Raw genomic sequence first — 1,408 nt, 5'->3', positions numbered from 1 at the left:
GTCACTGGAGTTGATGAGAGAAAGCGAATGATTAGAGAGCAGGGCAGATGCTTTGTTTGCCTCCGCCCAGGTCACATTTGTAAGCACTGTCGCTCTTCAATGAGCTGTGCTACTTGTAAAGGGAGACATCACTCTAGTGTATGTATGAGGAACTCAAAGCCTAAATCAGGCCAGAGGCCTCCTACTGCTAGAGATGGTGCTTCCCCACATTTGTCTAAGGGGCTTAATCCAGAGACCCCTCCATTTGAAGGATCAAATACGGGTGCCACATTCTATACTAGTTCTAGAGAGTCTACTCTCTTGCAAGTGGCACACGTCTTTGCCTTCAATCAAAATGAGCCTGGTAATAGAATGTCTTTATATGTCCTATTGGACAGAGGGAGCCAGTGCTCATATATTACTCGAAGTGCATGCCAGAGGTTGGGATTGCCATCTCTGGGCACTAAATCAGTTTCTATAATGACCTTTGGGTCTAGAAAGGAGTGTCGTACTGAATGCCATGTTGTAAAACTGGGTCTTGAGCTTAAAAATAATGCTCATATGGAGCTTAAGCTGCTCACAGTTACCCACATTTGTGAGCCATTGACATATGAAGCCATAGATTTGAATAAGTATCCTCATCTGAATAATTTGGACTTTTCTATTTCATTAGATCATTGCCAGCAGATAAAGCCAGACATCTTAATTGGATCTGACCAGTATTGGTCTCTACTTACAGGTGAGATAATGAAGAGTAACAATAGACCTGTTGCTCTAAACTCATGCTTTGGCTGGATTTTATCTGGTACTGCTGCTATGAAACAGTCTAGTGCACGGAGTGCTACTATGGTCACCCATGTTTTAAGGGTTGATGGTGTCCATGAAGACATGAGCCTAGAACATAGATTACGTTCATTTTGGGAGCTAGAATCTTTAGGAATTTTGGAAGATGAGAATTTAGTGCAAACTCAATTTGGTGATCATGTGAAGTTTGCTAATGGTAAGTATGTTGTGTCCCTGCCTTGGAAAGACTCTTGCATTTCTCTTGCTGATAACTATCAGCTTTGTTTACGTCGATTGAGTGGTTTGTTTAAGCGCCTGAAGAGCTCTCCTGAGTTATTGAAGAAATATATTGATATCATTAGAGAGCAACTAGCCTTGGGAATTACTGTCCCTGTTGAGAACTCTGAAGAATGCAGTGTGGCTCGTATACACTATTTACCACATCATTGTGTGTTGAGACAGGATAAGTCTACTACAAAATTAAGAATTGTATACGATGCCTCTGCTAAGACTAACGGTCCATCATTGAATAATTGCCTCCATATAGGACCTTCATTGCATCAAAAGGTTTTTGATATTCTTTTGAGATTTAGGATGTGGCCTATTGCTATTGTGGCTGATATAGAGAAGGCCTTTCTTATGATTC

General features: G+C 41.1%; 1 protein-coding gene across 1 annotated transcript in view; it reads left to right on the top strand.

Moving 5' to 3' along the window:
• The first annotated feature begins 144 nt into the window (after positions 1-144).
• Positions 145-1,408, top strand: part of LOC105313956 (uncharacterized) — a 6,928-nt gene continuing 5,664 nt past the window's right edge. Inside the window, exon 1 of the mRNA XM_011407791.1 lies at positions 145-1,392. Coding sequence (XP_011406093.1) covers positions 145-1,392 — 1,248 coding nt within the window. The remainder of the gene's footprint in view (positions 1,393-1,408) is intronic.

Source organism: Amphimedon queenslandica, unplaced genomic scaffold, assembly GCF_000090795.2.
Source record: "Amphimedon queenslandica unplaced genomic scaffold, v1.1 AMPQUscaffold_13166, whole genome shotgun sequence".
In the NCBI taxonomy this organism is placed as follows: Eukaryota; Metazoa; Porifera; class Demospongiae; order Haplosclerida; family Niphatidae; genus Amphimedon; species Amphimedon queenslandica.
The sequence above is the reverse complement of the archived record's forward strand: the minus strand, read 5'-3'. Positions and strand labels throughout refer to the sequence as shown.